This window comes from Dendrobates tinctorius, unplaced genomic scaffold (assembly GCF_039654945.1).
Source record: "Dendrobates tinctorius isolate UK_male_01 unplaced genomic scaffold, ASM3965494v1 ptg000171l, whole genome shotgun sequence".
NCBI classification, from domain to species: Eukaryota; Metazoa; Chordata; class Amphibia; order Anura; family Dendrobatidae; genus Dendrobates; species Dendrobates tinctorius.
The window spans coordinates 2846080-2866949 of NW_027361838.1; the positions used below are offsets into that span (position 1 = coordinate 2846080).

The 20870-nt window shown below is 45.5% G+C and overlaps 1 protein-coding gene across 2 annotated transcripts in view; it reads right to left on the reverse strand.

The window, feature by feature from the left end:
• OSBPL1A (oxysterol binding protein like 1A) overlaps positions 1–20870 on the reverse strand; it is a 249901-nt gene that overhangs the window by 115626 nt on the left and 113405 nt on the right. For both annotated transcript variants that reach the window (XM_073550826.1, XM_073550827.1), the window contains one exon: positions 12322–12444. In XM_073550826.1, the coding sequence (XP_073406927.1) occupies positions 12322–12444 (123 nt within the window). The remainder of the gene's footprint in view (positions 1–12321; positions 12445–20870) is intronic.

Genomic DNA, 20870 nt, shown 5'->3' on the forward strand with positions numbered 1-20870 from the left:
GCTGGTTAGTGCTTAGATAATATTTTTTTTGTCATGTCGCGGATACTCCCTTTAAAATGGTGTAATACTTAAAGAAAACTTCTTCATAGTTACTGATGTCAGCAATGCCACCACATGGAAGAGAAATGTCACAGGACCTGACAAAAAAAAACAATTCTTTACCAAGAAAGGTGAAGGAGGCCAAAAGATGATCAGCAAAGCTTTACTTATCAGTCAGAATACTGTAGCAAAAGTGATACAAAAATTTACCAAAGCTGGAACTACAGCCACCTCACACATCCAGGCTGACCATGGAAGTTAACACCTAAACAGGAGCATGTTCTGCTGAGAAGGACTGAAGAAGAGCAACATGCAAGGTCATTGCAATTAACGACAGAAGAAGGAAAAACAAAGAACTAGAAAGCCAAACCGGATTGAGTGTTTCCCTTGATACAATATGGCATACACTGCAGAGGAATGACATGCATCGGTGTTGTCCATGAAAGAAGCCTTTCCTTAAGTCAATGCTAAAAAATTCCTGCCTACAATTTGCCAGGGCCCATGCTGAAAAATAGGAGGACTACTGGACAGATGTTGCAATAGGTCGCCAATTGTTCATTCCACATCTAGACTTGGTGATGTCCTTAAAAATCATGTAGGTCATACAAAATACTGAAAGTAGTTTTTGATGTTGGGTGTACTCATTATTGTATAAACTAATTTGCGTAAAACTGAAGATTTTGTAATAAATATATTAACCTTACTTTCAAGTTATGGGTTAAAAAAAATGTTCTATGAAACTCAGTCTTGTTAAAATTTTGGAAATTGCCCTTGTGTTCAGTGATCTATTGATAAAATCTTAAAATTTCAATAGGTTGTGTACTCACTTATGCCAAACACTGTGTGCACATATATATATATTGTAGGTAGCACAAATTTTTTTAATCAGAGACTTCAATTTTTATCACCACACGTAAGAAAAACACTAACGACTCATAACATCTTGAGAGAATAATTGAAGCTGCAGTACTTGACATACGGTTACACCACGTGCTATTAATTAACACCCTTCTCTCAACATGTCCAACTATAATTAAAATAAGGCTGTAACGTTGCATCTGACATGTATAAAGGGCTATGCTGAATGCTATTCAGCTAAACGTCAAATTACAGTGAAGGAAATAATTATTTGATCTCTTGATGATTTTGTAAGTTTGCCCACTGACAAAGACATGAACAGTAGAGATGGGCGGACACCTGGATGTTCAGGTCCGGAGGGTTCGGCAGAACAGTTGCAAAAAGTTCGGGATCGTGTACAAGAACAGTACCCGGACCCCATTCACTTGGAATGGGGGGCCTGAAAATCCAGTGTTTGCTGTGCTGTGATGTGCATGACAGCATGGCAAACACCGCTTCTGATCGGGAGCGCTCAGCTGTGATCGGAAGTATAAGGCTTACCTCTGGTCACTGGTGTCAGCTGTTGGGACTACCATCATCCAACACCTGCTATCACTAATTACAGTGAGAGAATAAGTGTTGGATGGGAGTAATCATCAGCCGCTCCTGCGATGTAAATAAAAAAAAAAAAAAAAAAGAAGAAGAATGGAGTCGTTCCCCTGTATTTTCGCTAACCAGCCAGGCAAAATTCACAGCTGGGGGGCTGTAACCCTCAGCTGTCAGCTTCAGCAAGGCTGGTTATCAAGAATAGAGGGGTTCCCACGCTGTTTTTTTAAATTATTTAAATAATTTTAAAAAATGCAGTGGGGTGCCCCCCATTTTTGACAACCAACCTTGCTAAAGCAAACACATTGTCACATTGTAGAAGGATCATCTTTATTCTCATTTGCACAAGGAAAGACTAGAAGCAATGGGATGAAACTGAATGGGAGGAGACACAGATTAGATATCAGAAAAAACTGACAGTTCGGGTGATCAATGAGTGGAACAGACTGCCATGAGAGGTGGTGAGCTCTCCTTCAATAGAAGTCTTCAAACAGAGGCTGGACAGACATCTGTTTGGGATGATTTAGTGAATCCTGCTTTGAGCAGGGGATTGGACCAGATGGCCCAGGAGGTCCCTTCCAACTCTACCATTCTATGATTCCATGAAACAGCTGGGGGCTGGTTTCTCAGGATGGTAAGGGGCCATGGACATTACCCCCTCAGCCTAAAAATAGCAGCCCGCAGCTGCCCAGAAAAGGCACATCTATTAGATGCACCAATTCTGGCGATTTGCCTGGCTCTACCCACTTGCCTGTAGCGGTGGCAAGTGGGGTTCATATTTGTGGGGTTGATGTCACCTTTATATTGTCTGGTGACATCAAGCCCAAGGCTTAGTAATGGAGAGGAATCTATAAGACACCTATGTATTCTTAATCCTATAGTTACCTACATGGTAAATAAAGGCACAGCCAGAATAAAGTCCTTTATTTATTTGAAATAAGACTAAACAGTTTTCCATTTTTATTTACACGCCTAATTCCAGCGAAGCCCTTGTTCTCCTATAATAAAAGTAAAATAAAAAAAAAAAACAATGTACCATACCTGTCCGTAATTCTGTCCCACGCCGTAATCCATGTCTGGGGGATAAACAGTTTTCAACCTGGACGGTGGCGACCGTCCAGGCTGACAACCATTGGTGACTGAACTGCTGCGAGCTCAGCCTCAGACCGGTGGTGACGTCATTGAGGTTACTTCCGGTCAGTGAGGCTCTGCTCCCAGCCGGGCTGAACTGCCATGACCTCTGTGAGATCCCCGCTAGACCTTACGCAGCTTGGATTGTCTGTCTCTTCACTCTTCCTCCAGTCTCTGGGACCTTGATTTTTATTTCCAAGGTCTAATGTGAAGTATCCACAATCAATGATGGTTTCAGTAGCCATGTCATCTGCTGGTATAAGTCCACTGTGTTTTATCAAGACCAAAGTCAGCGCAGCCGTCTACCAGGAAGTTTTAGAGCACTTCATGCTTCCCTCTACTGACAAGCTTACTGGAGATGGAAATTTCATTCTTCAGCAGGACTTGGCACCTGTTCACAAGTACCAATACCTGGTTTAAAAACAAAAGTATCACTGTGCTTGATTTGCCAGCAAACTTGTCTGACCTTAGCCCCATAGAGAATCTATGGGGTATTGTCAAGAGGAAGATGAGAGACACCAGACCCAACAATGCAGACGAGCTGAAGGCTGCTATCAAGGCAACCTGGTCTTCCATAACATCTCAGCAGCGTCACAGGCTGATCGCCTCCATGCCACGCAGCATTGATGCAGTAATTGATGCAAAAGGAGCCCCAACCAAGTACTGAGTGCATATACTGAACATACATTTCAGTAGGCGAACATTTCAGATTTTAAAATCATTTTTTCATGCTGGCATTATAAAGTATTCTAATTTACGGAGATGACGACTTTTGGGTTTTCATTGGCTGTAATACATAATCATCAACATTAACAGAGATAAAAACTTGAAATTTTGTATTGAAGAACTGAAATAAATTAACTTTTTGATGATATTCTAATTTTGTGAGATGCACCTGTATGACTGGGCTTCCCTACCAGCCCAACACCTATGAGAACAGATGGAAATTTATCTCTGCATCATTAAGGAAGCAGAGCTGCTTGAAAGTCATCATTGTGCTTCGCACACAATACATTGATTGTCAACTATGGCTTGTGCACCCAAAACAATGTGTCTGGAAAAATCACAGATATGAATGTGTGACCAAAGGAGAATACAACATCACAGCACCAGCTAGAGATATCTTCAGTTGTTGCTAAGGCTCGAAACAAATCTTTTACATACATTTCTATCTGAGATATAATCTATTTTTATAATTGCCTTGTAATGTTTTCATTTCCTGTTCTGTCCAGATGTCATCGTATCCTAGAATTCCAAGCGGAGGAAGTTCAACGACCGCCATATTGGGACACCCAAATAATGGGTGTCTCAATATGGAAACTGCTGCTGGTACCAACCTATTGCGGGATACCACCAGCGGAACACCATCTCTCACTCTCACACAGCCGCTTGTGCGGTACCACCAGCAGAACATGTCGCACTGCGCCTGCGCGAATTCCACACAGGGGCAGTGAATCATTTGGCTGATCCCGCAGCAGATGTGCGATGTGTCTACAGGCAGAGAAAGCCGGTCACATTAAAGGGTTTTTCCCACGAACGAAAGTTCATTTTAAAAATTGTCTGACCGTGTACAGAGCATACCACATCTCCTGGGCAAGGGAGGAAGCAAAAGACAATACTGACATTACAGCAGGCGATAATGGAGGATTCATTTTGTGAGGTAAAATATTTCACTGACTGTTTTTAAACAATATTTTACCTCCCAAACTGTATCCTCTGCGATCTCCTTCTGTAATGTCAGCATTGTCTTTTGCTTCCTCCCCTGCCCAGGAGCTGTGGTATGTTCTGTACACGGTCAGACTCAGGGGTGAGAAAGACAGAGCACAGGGGGAAGACAGCGCATACGGGACAGCACATGAGGGGAGACAGAAGGGGGATAGCACATGGGCTAGACAGGTCAAAGAAGAGAGCACAGACGGAAGAAGTCAGCACATGTGGAAAGAGTGGATAGGTGGGTGAGCACATGGTGAGGGGGCGGGGGGGAGATTTTCAACGCTGCAAAGCCTGCCCCCATCGTGACATTACCGCCCTCAGGTCTCCATCTAGTTTCAAATAATTCCATAGAATAACTTATCCTAAAGTTTTTTGTCCACATTATTTGCCTGAAAATATCCTCGGCAGAGGATGTCAATCTATAAAGATTCCTGAGTGGGTCATGACACATGAAGTTCAGGACTTACGCTCACTCACAAAGTTGTAGGAATGGCCTTTCCAAAGATCCCCAGACATGTCTGGTAGGGAACAGGCAAGCAAAATACGGTCCATGCCATTTATAAAAGCTAGGTTTTACAGCTTATTCATGGACAGGACGGAGCTGAAAACTCAGCTTTTATAAGTTGAGCTAAACTTAGGCATTGACTTCAAGAAAACAAAAATGGCAGCCTGTCCATCGGAAAAACCATCAATATTTAATCAATGATCTCTGACAACTGCTCAGCAGAGTCATAAGTGACTGGGCTGTGCCAACAGTGTAGAGATGCAGGACCTTCATTCTGCTAACATTAAGGGTCAAAAGTTAAAGCTAGATTTTCATGGAGAAAAACATTGTTGGTCTATTCAGCGGCGTACATAGATATGAGAGACCCATAGCAAAATTCTAATTGCCCACCACTCCCCCCCCCCCCCCTAAAAAAAAAAATAAATCTAGATATCTACAGTATATAGATAGAGAACTCCATTTCCAGATCTTATCTTTTTCTTGGAGGGGGGGGGCAATGAGAATTTATAGCTACTCGGTAGAGTCATATCTCCAAACTTTTATCAACCAGAAGGATATGTATTGTAAACTGTACACCATGATTATGTCTATATTTAAGCCCCTTAATGATCTCACCAGCAATACCCCTTTTATGTCCTTTATAGAGTATGATGCTTACAAAAAAAATGCCCCAACGCACAAACCCCGAATATGGAGTCACCACACTGAACCGCTTCATTGCACAGTCCATGCTTCCTTTTATTCCAGACACTAGGCCGCTTCATTGCACAGTCCATGCTTCCTTTTATTCTAGACACTAGGCCGCTTCATTGCACAGCCCATGCTTCCTTTTATTCCAGACACTAGGCCGCTTCATTGCACAGCCTATGCTTCCTTTTACTCCAGACACTAGGCCGCTTCATTGCACAGCCCATGCTTCCTTTTATTCCAGACACTAGGCCGCTTCATTGCACAGCCCATGCTTCCTTTGAGGCTACGTTCACACATTGCGTTTTTTTTTCGCGTTTTCGCGGCGGCTTTGAACACTCGATTTTGCAGCAAAAACGCGAAAAATAAGCATCCCATGCATTCCTATGGGATTCCGCAATGCTGTGCTAATGCTGCGGCTTTTCCCGCCTCGGAATCGCTTCGCGGTAAAAAAACGAAGCATGCTCATTAATTTAGCGGAATCGCGGCAATCCCGCACCCATAGGAATGCATTGTTCTGCTTACTTTCCGCATGTGGCTGTGCCCACCATATGAAAAGTAAGCAGAACATTTGCGGATGGTACCCACGACCCGGAGGAGGGGAGACTGTCCTATGGGCTTTGGGTACCATATCCCTTTAAAAAATAAAATTAAAATAAAAAATATTGTTATTCTTACCTTCCGGCATCCCGCGCAGCCTTCCCGCCTCTCTCCAAGCTCCCGGTCCCAGTAATCCTTTGCGAGAACGACCGCGATGACGTCACAATCTCGCGGGAGCGTGACGTCTCGCAGTCATTCGCGCAAAGGATTACTGGGACCGTGAGCGTGGAGAGAGGCAGGAAGGCTGCGCGGGATGCCGGAAGGTAAGAACAACAATATTTTTTTTAATTTTTTACATCCTTTTACTACTGATGCTGCATAGGCAGCATCAGTAGTAAAAAGTTGGTCACACTCGTCAAACACTATGACAGGTTGGTCACACTCGTCAATCAGTTTTCCAAGAGATGCTCCAGATCGCTTGGAAAACGCTAGCATTCTGCAAGCTAATTACGCTTGCAAAACGCTAGTTTTTCCGCAGGAAAATCTCAGGAATTTAAATGCGATTTTCCCTCGGAATGGAATCCGGAATCCTCGCGGTAATTTCCACGAGCGTTCCGCTACGTGTGCACATAGCCTGATTCCAGACACTAGGAAGCTTCATTGCACAGCTCATGCTTCCTTTTATTCCAGACACTAGGCTGCTTCATTGCACAGCCCCTGGCAAAAATAATGGAATCATCGGCCTTGGAGGATTCAGTTGTTTAATTTTGTAGAAAAAAAAAGTAGATCACAGACACGGCACAAAACTAAAGTCAATTCAAGTGGCAACTTTCTGGCTTTAAGAAACACCAGAAAACAGCAAAAAAGCTGAGAGGTTTACCAATCCAGGCCTCCTGACAAATGCACTATCAGGATGCAGGGGACCCATATAATTAAGATAGCAACACAGGTGCAAAAATACCAATGAAACAACCGCTCACAGCCAACCAATTGCACTTTTTATTCAGGGTGCAGTTGGGCCCATTTGGTCTTGTAAACTGCGGTGTCTGTTAACATGGCATGCATTTTGATAGCGCTGGGCAGCCCGCCTGATCTAATAGAAGGGTGTCACTACTAGGCTGTGACCTGGATGTTGTGCACTGCCATAATGTGAACAGCGCCGCATACAAGTTTTTTATTGTGCATTAATATACCAGGCAACCGCCCCCTCCATGTATTGGTTGGCTGTGAGCGGTTGTATTCTTGCACCTGTGCTGCCATCTTAATTATATGGGTCCACTGCATCCTGACCTCTCTGCTTTTTTGCTGTTTTCTTGTATTATTGGAGGATTTTTAAGTCCTCTTTTTGTGCTGTCCCAGCTTTAAGAAACCCTAAAAGAAATCAAGAACAAAAAATGTGGTAGTCAGTAATGGTTACTTTTTTAACCCCTTCACTACCAAGGGTGGTTTGCACGTTAACTCCCGGGCCAATTTTTACAATTCTGACCACTGTCCCTTTATGAGGTAATAACTCTGGAACGCTTCCATGGATCCCGGTGATTCTGACATTGTTTTCTAGTGACATATTGTACTTCATGATAAAGGTAAAATTTCATTCAAATAACTTGCGTTTGTGAAAAAAATGGAAATTTGGCGAAAATTTTTAAAATTTCGCAATTTTTCAACTTTGAATTTTTATGCCCTTAAATCACAGAGATACGGCACACAAAAAACGTAATAAGTAACATTTACCACATGTTTACTTTACATCAGCACAATTTTGGAACCAAAATTTTTTTTTTGTTAGGAAGTTATAAGGGTTAAAAGTTGACCAGCGATTTCTCATTTTTGCAACACCATTTTATTTTTACAGACCACATCACATTTGAAGTCACTTTGAGGGGTCTATATGATAGAAAATACCCAAAAGTGACACCATTCTAAAAACTGCACCCCTTAAGGTGCTCAAAACCACATTCAAGAAGTTTATTAACCCTTTAGGTGCGTCACAGGAATTTTTTTGAATATTTAAAAAAAAAAAAAATGAACATTTAACTTTTTTTCACAAAAAAATACTTCAAGTTCAATTTTTTTTTATTTTACCAAGGGTAACAGGAGAAATTGGACTGCAAAAGTTATTGTGCAGTTTGTCCTGAGACGCTGTTACCTGATATGTGGGGGGGGGAACCACTGTTTCGGCGCATGGCAGAGCTCAGAAGGGAAGGAGCGCCGTTTGACTTTTTCATTGCAAAATTGGCTGGAATTCAGATCGGATGCCATGTCACGTTTGGAGAGCCCCTGATGTACCTAAACAGTGGAAACCCCCCACAAGTGACCCCATTTTGGAAACTAGACCCCCCAAGGAACTTATCTAGATGTGTGGTGAGAACTTTGAACCCACAAGGGCTTCACAGAAGTTTATAACGTACAGCGGTACAATTAAAAAATCATTTTTCCCACAAAATTGATCTTTTCACCCCAATTTTTATTTTCCCAAGGGTAACAGGACCCTAAAAGTTATTGTACAATTTGTCCTGAGTACGCTGATACCCCATATGTGGGTGGAAACGAGTATTTGGGCGCATGGCAGAGCTCAGAAGGGATGCAGTGCCATTTGACTTTTTTGGCTGGAATTGAGATCGGATACTATGTCGCGATTGGAAAACCCCTGATGTACCAAAACAGTGGAAACCCCCCACAAATGACCCCATTTTGGAAACTAGACCCCCCACGGAACTTATCTAGATGTGTGGTGAGAACTTTGAACCCCCAAGTGCTTCACAGAAGTTTATAACGCCCAGGCGTGAAAATAAAAAAAATCATTTTTTTCCACAAAAATGATATTTTTGCCCCCAATTTTATATTTTCCTAAGGGTAACAGGAGAAATTGGACCCCAAAAGTTGTTTTGCAATTTGTCCTGAGTAGGCTGATACCCCATATGTGGGGGTAAACCACTGTTTCGGCACATGGCAGAGCTTGGAAGGGAAGGAGCACCATTTGACTTTTTCAACGCAGAATTGGCAGGAATTGAGATCAGACGCCATGTTGCATTTGGAGAGCACCTGATGTGCCCAAACAGTGGAAATCCCCCAATTATAACTCCAACCCTAACCCCAACACACCCCTAACCCTAATCTCAGCCCTAACCCTAACGGGAAAATGGAAATAAATACATTTTTATTATTATTATTTTTCACTAAGGGGGTGATAACGGGGCGTTTGATTTACTATTTATGGCGGTTTTTATGCTTGGCAGCTGTCACACGCTAAAAGACGTTTTTTATTGTAAAAATAGTTTTTGCATCACCACATATTGAGAGCTATAATTTTTTCATATTTTGACCCACCGAGTCATGTGAGGTTTTTTTTGCGGGACGAGTTGACGTTTTTTATTGGTATCATTTTCGGAAACGTGACATCTTTTGATCGCTTTTTATTCCGATTTTTGGGACACAGAATGAACAAAAACCAGCGTTTCATGAATTTCTTTTGGGGGGTGCGTTTACACCGTTCCACCTGCGGTAAAATTGATAAAGCGCTTTTATTCTTTGGATCAGTACAGTTACAGCGATACCTCATTTAGGTTTTTTTTACGTTTTGGCGCTTTTATGCAATGAAAACAATTTTATATAAAAAATTATTATTTTTGCATCGTTTATTCTGTGAGCTAAGACTTATTTTTTTGCTGATGATGCTGTATCGCGGCTCGTTTTTTGCGGGACAAGATGACATTTTCAGCAGTACCATGGATATTTATATGCGTCTTTTTGATCGCGCGTTATTGCACTTTTTGTTCAGCGGTATGACAAATCATTTTTTGCTTTGTTTTTTATTTTTATTTTTTAAGGGGTTCGCTAAAGGGGTTAACTAATGGGACAATTGTATAGGGCGGGTCGTTACGGACGCGACGATACCAAATGTGTGTACTTTTATTGTTTGTTTTTTTCCAAAAAATGAATTTATTTGGGAATATTTTTTATTTTTTTTTAAATTTATTCAGTGATTTTTTTAAAATTATTTTTACACTTTTTTTTTTTAACTTTATTACATTGTCCCAGGGGGGACATAACTGTCAGGTGGCAGATCGCTGATCTGTCACATCAGATCACTGTGACATATCAGCGATCTGTCACAGGCACTGCACAAGGCTTCCTCGTGCCTGCGCTTTGCAGGCACTGAGGAAGCCAGCTCCCTGCAGGCCCCCGAAGGTCCCCGTCGCCATCTTGGATCCGGGGACCTGCAGGGATGGAGCCCCCCGCAGCAGCGCTGCACACTGCGCTGCTGTGGGGGGCTCAGGGAAGAACGGAGGGAGCCCCCTCCCTGCCGATGCTTCCCTTTAACCCCCGTGTCGGGTGTCAGCTGTGATAATCAGCTGACACCCGGCCGCGATAAGCGGCGCTCACCACGTGGGCGCCGCTGATCGCTATGACGTAATATTCCGTCCATGGGAATTAGGTCCAGGGTCACATGGACGGAATATTACGTCCATTGTAGGAAAGGGGTTAAACCAAGCATAGGGGAAAAAATTATGGAATCACCCTGTAAATTTTCATTCCCAAAACTAACACCTGCATCAAATTAGATCTGCTCGTAAGTCTGCATCTAAAAAGGAGTGAGCACACTTTGGAGAGCTGTTGCATTAAGTGGACTGACACGAATCATAGCTCCAACACGAGAGATGTCAACTGAAACAAAGGAGAGGATTATCAACCTCTTAAGAGTGTAAATCATCACACAATGTTGCAAAAGATGTTGGTTGTTCACATTCAGCTGTGTCTAAAATCTGGACAAAATACAAATATGGGAAGGTTGATAAAGGCAAACAAACTGGTAGACCAAGGAAGACATCAAAGCGTCAAGACCAGAAACTTAAAGCAATATGTCAACAAAACAGGAAATGCACAACAAAACAAATGAGGAACGAATGGGAGGAAACTGGAGTCAAAGGCTGTGACCAAACTGTAAGAAACCGCCTAAAGGAAATGGGATTTACATGCAGAAAAGCTAAATGAAAGCCATCATTAACACCTAAACAGAAAAAAACAAGGTTACAATGGGCTAAGGAAAATCAATCATGGACTGTGGATTACTGGGTGAAAGTCATATTCAGTGATGGATCGCAAATCTGCATTGGGCAAGGTGATGATGCTGGAACTTTTGTTTGGTGCCATTCCAATGAGATTTAGAAAGATGACTGCCTGAAGAGAACATGCAAATTTCCAGTCATTGATGATATGGGGCTGCATGTCAGGTAAAGGCACTGGGGAGATGGCTGTCATTACATCTTCAATAAAAGCACAAGTTTATGTTGATATTTTTGACACTTTTCTTATCCCATCAATTGAAAGGATGTTTGGGGATGATGAAATCATTTTTCAAGATGATAATGCATCCTGCCATAGAGCAAAAACTGTGATAACATTCCTTGAAAAAAGACACAAGGTCAATGTCATGGCCTGCAAATAGTCCAGATCTCAATCCAATAGAAAATCTTTGGTGGAAGTTTTAGAAAATGGTCCCCGACAAAAGGCTCCAACCTGCAAAGCTGATCTGGCAACAGCAATAAGAGAGAGTTGGAGCCAGACTGATGAAGAGTACTCCTACACTCATTAAGTCCATGCCTCAGAGACTGCAAGTTGTTATAAAAGCCAGAGGTGGTGCAACAAAATACTAGTGATGTGTTGGAGTGTTTTTTTGTTTGTTTTTCATGATTCCATAATTTTTCCCCTAAGCTTGGTTTAAAAAAGTAGCCATTACTGACTAGCACATTTTTTGTTCTTGATTTCTTTTAGTATTTCTTAAATCCAGAAAGTTGCCATTTGAATTGACTTTAGTTTTTTGCCTTGTCTGTGATCTGCTTTTTTTACTACAAAATTAAACAACTGAATGAACATCCTCCAAGGCCGGTGATTCCATAATTTTTGCCAGGGGTTGTAATCCAGATACTAGGCCGCTTCATTGCACAGCCCATGCTTCCTTTTAAACGCCTTTCAACTGCTGCTCCGCAAGAATCCATACACGATATTGGAGAAATCTACTATATGTACGGGACTGTCCTTGTCTGAATTTCTCTGTCTACACCCTTGAATTCAGAGCATGTGAATGACACAAAGTACTATCCAATAAAGGGATTTATGGTGGCACACAGCAGAAAACTGAACACCATGTTCTGAAATATTGTTGGCTTGCAGAAGACTCAATTGCTCAAATGCTCAATGGCATATTGGCATTATTAAGTATGTAAAAAAAACTCACAAGTTATTTAGGCTGCCATGCAGTTTACCTCAAGTGACTTCTTTAAGTCTCCGACATGCACCAGATCTTCATCTTCATCGTCACTGAGCTGATCATGAGAACAGTAGTGAGTGCTGTAAGCTGAATGCTCCTCAATGGCTGCCAGCCAGTCCTGTAAGGAAATTTTTGATGGAAAAGCACATTTAGACCCCAGTAATCAGGAATCATAAGTATTTGTGAGTAGCACTTATTCAACTACAATATAGCAAATTTGCAAAGGTTTCAGATCAAGTTAAAGTGAACCTTTCAGTAGTAGATCTATGGTGCCAGAGCCACCAGCAACATCATTCAAAGGCTGGTGGCGCTATGGCAGCCAGGTATGTTTTAGGGCTCACTCACATGAGCATATAACAAATAGCTACGATGTTGCTCCTGAAAAGTTGGACGAGTGGAATCCGTATGTTTCAGCTTATGTCATGCGAGTGTGATTATTTTTTTCCTCACTGATATGTATGGGTAGGTGCACACGATCCGTAAGTGGCAGCACTTTAGGCCTCTTTCACACATCAGTTTTTTGCCATCAGTCACAATCCGTCGTTTTGTGAAAAAAATGGATACAGCAACTGATGCAGCTGGATCAGTTTTTTCTCAGACTTGTATTTGCGACGGATGGCCACACGTTTCATCCGTCTTTCGACGGATCTGTCGGAGATTCTGTGTTTGTCGGCTGGATACAACAGACATAGGAACATTTTTTGCGTATATTGAAAAGTCGGACAGTGACTGATCCAGCGCCATCCGTCGTTGGCTATAATGGAAGCCTATGGGTGCGGGATCCGTCGCTGTCCGTCAAAAAACGGATCCGTCGCCGGATTCCGTTTTACAACTAAGCATGCCAGGAATAGTTTCTGGTCCTTTAATTTAACCCAGAAAACCATTCTGGCACATAAAAACTCTATCTCTCTAGAATTCTGTTCCTTTAAAATTCCTATGGCGGGTGCTGCGACGGATCAGTCAAAAAACGGATCCGGTGCATCAGATTTTGCAATCTGTGCAGGATCCTTTTTTTCACACTTTGACGGATTGCAACAGATTCTAAAAAATTGATGTGTGAAAGAGGCCTTAGAAGTAGCCCATGTTCACTGTGTCCAAAGAGCTGCCTTCTGTTGAACGCAAGTGAATCCACATGTGTTCACTGAACTGTGCAAATTCACTGCATCCAAAACATTGTATGGGTGAAATTTCTCTCGTGGAGGCGAGCATCTCCGCAAGAGAAATTGACATGCTGCGGTCTGGAAAGACACGCCGCATGTCAGTCTCCACGGGCAAGTCGTGGGCATCTGTGGACATATAGTGAGCATGGGGTATCTTGAAATCCTATCCACTATGCTTTAACTTCTGGACGCTGTGGGTTTAGCGTTGCACAGGTACGCAGCGTCCAACCCACAGCGTTTACTGATCGTCTGCACATACCCTTAAACATGTGTATGCAATGCATTTTTAAAATCCGCTTTTACATACAGTAATTCTCTATGTAATTTAAAGATTGCTTTATTAGTTTGAAAAGTATCTTGTATACAGATATATATAAAAAGATAGAATAGATACTGGTAAATACAGTGACCTCTGGTCAAAATTACTGTTATTGTGAACAGTTAAACAAGTTTAAGATGAAATGATATCTTAAAAGCCTAAAGTTAGACAACACAGTCCCGATCGATGCATAAGTTTGGGCACCCTTGGATATTTGTCCCAGATAAGGTCTGATACCTTGAACCAAGTTAGTTAGCCTGCTAGGGTTATGGCCTGTTCACAATCATTAGGAAAGGCCAGGTGATCCAAATTTTGCAGCTTTATAAAAACCCAGCCTCCTCAACCTTGTGCCAAAAAAAAACAGGATTTTTGGGTTGCTTACCGTAAAATCTGTTTCTCGGAGCCTTCATTGGGGGACACAGAGACCATGGGTGTATGCTGCTGCCACTAGGAGGCTGACACTATGCACAAAAAAAGGTTAGCTCCTCCTCCGCAGTGTACACCCCACCGACCGGCAGGAAGTTCCTCAGTTAGTGAGAAAGCAGTAGGAGAAGTAACAGAATAGATTGAAAACAGAACAGACAACTCAAACCAACCAACATAATAACAAGAGTTGTAGAACATGGGAGGGTGCTGTGTCCCCCAATGAAGGCTCCGAGAAACAGATTTTACGGTAAGCAACCCAAAAATCCCGTTTTCTCGTTTGCCTTATTGGGGGACACAGAGACCATGGGACGTCCCAAAGCAGTCCCTGGGGTGGGAAAAACAAACTTCCATCAGGCCAGCGGACCCACTACCGCAGCCTGCAGGATCCTTCTACCTAGGCTGGCATCTGCCGAAGCGTAGGTATGGACCTTGTAGAATTTTACAAACGTGTGAACCGATGACCAGGTTGCAGCTTCGTAAAGCTGCAGCGCGGAAGCTCTGTGACGTACCACCTAGGAGGCACCCACTGCCCGGGTAGAGTGCGCTCTAATTCCCGGAGGGACCACTCGTTGTTTGACCCGGTAGGCCTCCAAAATTGCCGATCTGATCCAGCGAGCAATAGTAGCTTTGGAGGCCGGATGACCTTTCCGCGCCCCATCTGGAATGATGAAGAAAGAATCTGTCTTCCGCAAGAAGTCATCCTAGTTAGGTAGACATTCATCGCCCTGACCAAGTCCAGCTTGTTCAAGGACCGCTCCCGAGGGTGAGCTGGACCCGGACAAAAGGACGGGAGAACAATGTCCTCATTCAGGTGGAAAGTGGACACAATCTTAGGAAGGAAAGAGGGCGGAGGCCGCAGAACTACCTTGTCCTGGTAGAGTACCAAGAGAGCGGCAATAGAGGACAGCTAATTCCGACGCGCGCCGGATGGAGGTGATGGCTGCCAGAAAGGCTACTTTCCACGAAAGGAGACAAAGGGAAACATCCCAGAGAGGTTTAAAGGAAGGACCTTGCAGAACCTCGAGAACCAGATTAAGATCCCATGGATCTACGGGCGCTCGGTACGGAGGAACCATGTGAGCCACACCTTGACGGAAGGTTTTAACCTGAGGACGGGAGCCGTCTTCCGAAATAAAATGGACAGCGCCGACACTTGACCCTTTAAAGAGATGAGGGCAAGACCCGTATCCAGCCCCGCTTGAAGGAACGCCAGGACAGAAGGGAGCGAAAAAACACATGGGCGGAATGTCATTGATCTCGCACCAAGTGAAATAGTTCTTCCAAGAACGGCAATAAATCTTGGAAGACGATGGCTTCCTGGCTCAGATCATGGTATGAATAACTCGATCGGAAAATCCTGATCGTTGCAAAACCTCGGCCTCAACAGCCACGCCGTTAAATTGAGCGGCCGAGAATTGGGGTGGCAAATCGGACCTTGAGACAGCAGATCTGCTCAGTCTGGAAGCTTCCAGAGGGCGTCCGCGAGAAGGTTGGCGATGTCCGCGAACCAATCCCTACTGGGCCAATTCGGGACGAAGAGGAGGACTGAAATTCCTTCCGCCTTGATTTTCTTCAGCCGCCTGGGAAGAAGAGGCAGGGGAGGAAACCGGTAGGGGAGCTCGAACTGTGACCAAGGAATGGCCAGAGCATTCGCGCCCACCGCGAGAGGATCTCGAGCCCTGGATACAAACTGTGGAACTTTTCTGTTGAGGCGAGAAGCTAGCAGATCTACGTCCGGGGTTCCCCACGACGGCAAGTTGAAGAAATACTTCCGGATGTAGGGACCACTCTCCCGCCGCGAGATCCTTGCGGCTGAGAAATCGGCGGCCCAATTGTCCACGCCGGGAATGTGTACCGCGGATATTGCTGGGACTGAAGCCTCCTCCCAATGAAGAATCTTGGACATTTCTGCCAGGGCTGACACACTCCGCGTCCCTCCCTGGCGTGTGACATATGCCACCACCATGGCATTGTCTGTCTGAATCCGGATAGGCAGTCCCCTGAGAAGTCTCTCCCAGGGAACGAGAGACAGATAAATCGCTTGTATCTCTAGGACGTTGAATGGCAGGGCTGACTCCTGAGTTGACCAACGACCCTGAACAGTGTGATTGCGGAACACTGCCCCCCCAGCCGAGGAGGGTGGCATCCGTTGTCACAATCTACCAGTGAAAGGGGAGGAATGACCGTCCTAGGGAGATGAGAGGAGACGTCAGCCACCAATTGAGGGACTGCTTGACATGGTTTGAAAGACGAAATGGGCGATCCAGGGAAAGGACAGACCTGTTCCACCGGGATAGGATGGCGAGTTGGAGAGGTCTGGAGTGAAATTGGGCAAAGGGGACCGCCTCTGTTGCCGCCACCATCTTTCCCAGGACTTTGATGGTCGTCCGGAGAGATGGAAGTCTCATGAGCGGCCGCGATCGTACATCCCGTTGCAGGGAGCCAATTTTCTCTTGAGGGAGAAAAACCCTCGATCGACGAGTGTGGAACAATAGACCCAGAAACACAAGACGTTGTGTCGGGACAAGACAGGACTTCTTTTCGTTGATGAGCCACCCGCAGGTAAGACTTTGGCGAGCTTGACGAAAGGATGGAGCTTTGATCAGAATGTCGTCGAGGTACGGAAAAAGAACGAGACCTCTGATTCTCCACCAGGCCATCAACGCCGCCATGATCTCTGTAAATGCTCTGGGTGCGGTGGCAAGACCGAACGGCAGTGCACAAAATTGATAATGTTCCTGGCGAATCGCAGGAATTTCTGATGCCCGGAGAATATGGGAACATGTAGATAGGCATCTTGAATGTCTATTGAACACATGAACTCCTGCGTCTCCATGGAAGCGATTAACCGAAGAAACTCCATTCGGAAATGACGCAGTCGGGCTCTCCTGTTGAGTAATTTGAGGTCCAAGATGGGGCGAACTGTCCCGCCTTTGTTCGGCACCACGAACAGGTTTGAAGAAAACCCTGTGAAACGTTCTGATTCGGGAACGGGCACAATCACCCCGGAACTGTGGAGAGAGGCGATGGATGCAAGAACCCCGGATCTAAGGCTGGATCTTTTAGAGGACGAGACTCGAAGAAGCGATCCCGTGGACGAGAAATGAACTCTATCTTGTACCCTGAAGATACAAGCTCCCTGACCCAAGCGTCCTCTACTGAGGCCAGCCAGGTATCCCTGAAAAAACGGAGTCGACCTCCCAATTGGGAGGGACCCTCGGGAGTTCGTTGACAGTCATGCTGACGTGGACCGTCCAGATCTGGACCTGGAGGGTCTGCCCTGGGTGGAGTGAGATCGCCAGGAGGGAGTGGGTCTGAAGGACACAGTCTTTCTATCCTGGCGTACCTGTGGTCTTTGTTGGTTAGAGAAGTTCTCTGCCGTATTGAAGCGGCGGTAAGTCCGAAAGGGCCGAAACTGACGCCTTGGCGGGGGTCTGCGAGTTTTGGACTGAGGGAGGAGAGAACTCGTGCCTCCAGTGGCGTCCTTAATAATCTGGTCCAGCTGGGACCCAAAGAGACGCGCTCCATGAATAGGCAGATTGGTAAGAGACTTTTTAGAAGACAAGTCCACCTGCCAAGCCTTGAGCAAAATTGTACGTCGGATTGCCACAACGTTGCTTGACGCCTGAACAGCGCGAGACGCGGCATCCAAGGAAGCAGAAAGCAGATAATCCCCTGCATGGGAAATCTGGTTGGCCAGATCGGTCAATTGCTCTGGTTGGGCCTTATCTAGGATGCCCTTACGGAGATCCTCTGCCCAAGTGGCTATGGCCTTTGCCACCCAAGATGAGGCAAAGACTGGACATAGCGCCGCTGCAGCCGCCGCGAATGCTGCCTTTGCCAAGGATTCTATAATTCTATCATTAGAATCCTTTAGTGACGCTACACCTGAAAGCGGGAGAACCGTGTTATTAGAAAGTCTGGACACGGGTGCGTCCACCGACAGGGAAGCAGACCAGTTGTCAGAGAGCTCTTTAGCCAACGGATACAGCACGCCGAGACGCTTCCCTCTTTGAAATCGCCTGGACGGATTTTCTCTTTCCCTGGCAAGGATCTTGCCAAACTCAGAGTGGAAGGCGAATACCCTGGATGGTGTTTGTGCCCGTCTGAACGAAACCTCCTGATCTGAGGATTTCGCAGGGGAGTCAGATATTTCAAAGGTGTGGTTAATGGCAGCAATGAGGTTCTGTACCGTAACCTTCATGTCCGCGTCCTGGTCAGAATCCAGTTCTAAAATCCCTTCAGAGGACATATCCGAGAACGCTTCACCTGACTCGGGTGAGGAGGCACGGGAGGGCGACTGCTCGGAAGGACTAGGTGCCGATGAGAGACCAGGAGAGGATTCCAGCCGTGGATCCTGCCTGGGTCTTTCGCGGCATCTGCTAGCTGGCTCAGATGGAACGTCTTGCGACCTGCTGGACCCTGCAGAAGTGTCCAGGGGCAACTTATCAAGAACGGCCAAATAGGGACTGAGACACCCTGGTGAGGTCTGCCACAGATTGTGAAAGGGACGAGGCCCAGCCAGGAATGGGGGGTTCGATTTCACGTGGCGCAGTAGATGGCTCCTGGACGGCATCCTGCTGAACGGGATTGCTGCAGTCCCGGCAGAGGGGAATTTGCGATTGCAAGAGGAGCATGCGAAAAAAATCTGCGGAAGTGCTGGAGGGTTGGGGGACAGCAAGGCAGGGTAGGGTGTCAGTCTGCAGTTGCAGAACTACTCACGGTCCGGTGTCCCCGAAAGATGGCATCTGCTGTAGTCTCCGGCTGTCAGGCTGCAAAGATGGCGGCAGCCTGATGTGAGGAATCAAAAAGCGCGGTCTCTGTGTAAGAAGAAAGGCGGAGCTAGCCGCCTGCACCAGAGGGAAGAACCGCCTCCTCCCCCTTCCCAGCCACAAGACTAGAGAGGCGGTGGGAGGGCTTAGGAACGGGCGGGAGCGCAGCCGGCCTATGATAATGAACGGGGGGCGTGACCGCGACGGGCGCAAAGGCCCAAACTGAAGCCGGGGACTAAATTTGAAACGGCGGCCGCCTGTCAGCACAGGGCGGCGTGGAAGAATTGCGACGCAGCCGCGTCCACCCCTAAAGGAGACGCCGCCATAGCCCTGCTCCCAGACGCAACCCTCACAAGAATACCGGCGGTGGGGTGAAGAAGGCCCGCACCGCCGCCGGGGCCAAAAAGGGATGCGACGACCGTCGGACGGCGCGAGCAGTGCGAGAATCTGCGGCGCTACTTTGGCGCCGCTCCCGGGTCATCTTGTGGCTTTATGTTCCGGTGCTCCAATAAAGGTACCTTCTGTATCCCACGTTGTCTGCTCATCTTCTACATATTCGCGCCTCGTCCAACCGACAGGCTCTGGTGGGCGAGTGGGTGGGAGGCGGGGGGCAAGGACCATCTGTTTTCGCTGGCACGACACCTGTGCTCAGCCTGTGGTCCGCCCGGAGAACTAAGAGGATACGGGGTGGCAGTACACGCCGTACTCATAGCCTCTTTGTGGGAGTACAGTTGTGACTCTTCACACTGTATCCCTCCTGGAACCTGAAAAGGAACGACGCACATCGAGGTAGATATGGGTCTAATGAAAGACCCGTGTCCACCTCCTACTGACACTAAGCTAAACTGAGGAACTTCCTGCCGGTCGGTGGGGTGTACACTGTGGAGGAGGAGCTAACTTTTTTTGTGCATAGTGTCAGCCTCCTAGTGGCAGCAGCATACACCCATGGTCTCTGTGTCCCCCAATAAGGCGAACGAGAAATAGCAACCATGGGTTCTTCTAAGGAGCTGCCTAGCACTTTGAAAATGGTGGAGGCCCACAAAGCAGGAGAAGGCTATAAGAAGATAGCAAAAGTGTTTTCAAGTTGTCCTTTCCTCAGTTTGAAATGTAATTAAGAAATGGCAGTTAACAGGAACAGTGGAGGTCAAAAGGTCTTGAAGAACAAGCAAAATTTCAGTGACCTGCAGGTAGTATTGCTAGAGAGGCACATCAGAACCCCCGCTTGACTGCAAAAGACCTTCAGAAAGATTTAGCAGGCTCTGGAGTTGTGGCACATTATTCTACTGTTCAGACACCTGCACAAATATGGCTTTCATGGAAAACTCCTCAATAGCAAACCTCTCCTATGTCGTCACCATAAAATTCAGAGACAGAAGTATGTAAAAGAACATCTAAACAAGCATGATGCACTTCGTAAACAAGTCCTGTGGACCAATGGAGGTTAAAATCGAACTCTTTGGCCACAATACTCAAAAGGTATGTGTGGAGAAAAAAAAGCACAGAATTTCAGGAAAAGAACATCTCGACAACAATTAAGCATGGGGGTGGATCTATCATGCTTTGGAGTTGCGTCGCAGTTTATGGCATGGGGAAAATTTCATGGGTAGAGGGAAGAATGTATTCAATGAAATTTCAACAAATTTTTGAAGCAAAGAAATCACCATCTGTAAAAAAGCTGAAGTTGAAAAAGAGGATGACTTCCTAAACGTCAAAATCCACAATTGACTACCTCAAAAAGGCTCAAACAGGAGGTTTTGCAATGGCCCTCACAGTCCCCTGATCTGATCATCACTGAAAATCTGAGGCTAGATCTCAAAACAGCTGTGCATGCCAGATAACTCAGGAATCTCACAGAACTGGAAGAATT